Raw genomic sequence first — 2,003 nt, forward strand, 5'->3', positions numbered from 1 at the left:
AATCTGTAAAGTCACTCATACTGAGGTGTTTGTCTCCCCAGTGAACCTGGGTGGACTGTTGCTTCAGGCGCTGCTGGAGTTCTGGCCCAGAACCCGCATCAACCCGATGGATGAGGAGGAGAATGAGGTGAACCATGGTAAGGATCATTTTAAATGAAATACTAAATGAAAATCTCACTTACAGGTAATAACTGCGGGGAAAGGAAGACGTTCTTTGCAGCTCAGAGTTTAACCAATCTGACAGAAGGTTTTCCCTGTCACACCCACAGTGAACGGAGAGCAAGAGAACAGAGTCCAGAAAGGAAACGGATATTTCCAGGTGCCACCGCACACACCTGTCATCTTTGGGGAGGTGGGAGGCAGAACTCTTTTTAGGTAACGTCGAACAAAGTCACACTACAAATCGTCAGTGCTGTAGAAAGTGTTTTCAGTGTCGTCACACATGTGTTTTATGCTGCAGGTTGCTATGTAGAGATTCAGGTGGAGAGACTGAATCCATGCTGCTCAATGAGACTGTTCCTCAGTGGGTGATTGATATAACTGTAGATGTGAGTATTGTGCTTATTCTACACATTTGTGTTACGTTACAGTAAATCGTCAGAAGCTAACTGGTAGTAGATGGAAGAGGAGATTTAGTAGATACGCTGTACGATTTTTCAAATGTGATTTCAGATTCTGTTCAGGTTAATGGTGTGCTGTAAAAATCCAGGATCTGGCTTCTTTCTACTTGACGAGTGTCATCATGGCACTTTCAAACGTTCTGTTGTGGACGAGCCTGAAGTCGGTCAACTAGAATTTAAAAAATAGGCCAAGAAGCCAAAGGCTCCAGAGATACAAGATACAAGTCTCATTCTATATGACAGATGTGACTCACCGTTTGGGTCAGAATTGGGCTCAGACTGTTCTTGTCCAGCTACATACAGTTGAGTTTGATGACTTATGTATGTGTACATGTGTACTTATTGTACTTATTGTGTGCATGTATGTACGGTGATGACAAATGTAATGTAACATTCAGTCACCGTGTTCTCACGTTGCTCAGCAACACATAATGCTAAGAGCTCGTATTGGATCCGGTGATATTGGTGGTAATAGGATTGAACTGATAGAAGATGGGTCCATTTTGTGATTCCAAAAAGCATCAAAAGTTGTTGTATTGAAATTCAGACGTGTATTCTGCGTTTGCTTTCCCAGGAGAAGAGTAGCACACATGTCACTGACAGTCTGCACCCACCATGGTTTGTCTCATTCATGTCGTTCTGTCCTCTTCCAGAAAAATATGCCCAAGTTCAACAAAATCCCGTTCTACCTCCAGCCCCACTCTTCCTCCGGTGCAAAGACTCTTAAGAAGTGAGTTTCCCATTTCTCCTCATAAATCCTTTTATTTTCTAAAGCATCAGTGTAGCAGGCGCTGATTTGTTGTCTGTACTCGGCAGGGACCGTCTGTCAGCCAGCGACATGCTTCAGGTGAGGAAGGTGATGGAGCATGTTTACGAAAAGATCATCAACCTGGACAACGAGTCGCAGACCACCAGCTCCTCTGCCAACGATAAGCCAGGGGAGCAGGAAAAGGAGGAAGACATGGCCATGCTAGCCGAGGAGAAGATTGAGCTAATGTGTCAAGACCAGGTGGATCTGCCTTCTTTTCCTTCAAATCATTCTCACACCACAGTCGCATTAACCTTTTCCTGTCTCTCAACCAGGTTCTGGATCCCAACATGGACCTGCGAACAGTTAAACATTTTATCTGGAAGAGTGGAGGGGACTTGACGCTTCACTATAGGCAGAAGTCCACGTGAAAGAAACACTTTTAGAAACACAGGAACTCTTTGTCATTTGCCAATCACCACCCACCTCTGACATGTAGTACCCTTAACCCATTGTGTGGTCGAGAGCTGCAGTATCAATGAGAATCCAGTAAATATGTGAGGACATCAGTCGACGTACCAGAACAGGCCGGAGCAGCTGAGACACCCGGGAGAGACGTGGTCCATGTTGTTGTT

At 44.8% G+C, this 2,003-nt stretch overlaps 1 protein-coding gene across 1 annotated transcript; it reads left to right on the forward strand.

The window, feature by feature from the left end:
• Positions 1-37: 37 nt before the first annotated feature.
• On the forward strand, positions 38-1,799 carry LOC144739988 (WD repeat-containing protein 48; the record flags this gene model as incomplete). The annotated part of the gene is made up of 6 exons (XM_078622878.1): positions 38-137; positions 270-375; positions 461-548; positions 1,274-1,350; positions 1,437-1,629; positions 1,704-1,799. Coding segments are annotated over 6 exons (660 nt in total), but the record flags the coding sequence as incomplete, so codon positions are not given.
• Positions 1,800-2,003: the final 204 nt, after the last annotated feature.

Source organism: Lampetra planeri, unplaced genomic scaffold (genome assembly GCF_965212315.1).
Source record: "Lampetra planeri unplaced genomic scaffold, kcLamPlan1.2.h2 scaffold_1827, whole genome shotgun sequence".
Lineage (NCBI taxonomy): Eukaryota > Metazoa > Chordata > Hyperoartia > Petromyzontiformes > Petromyzontidae > Lampetra > Lampetra planeri.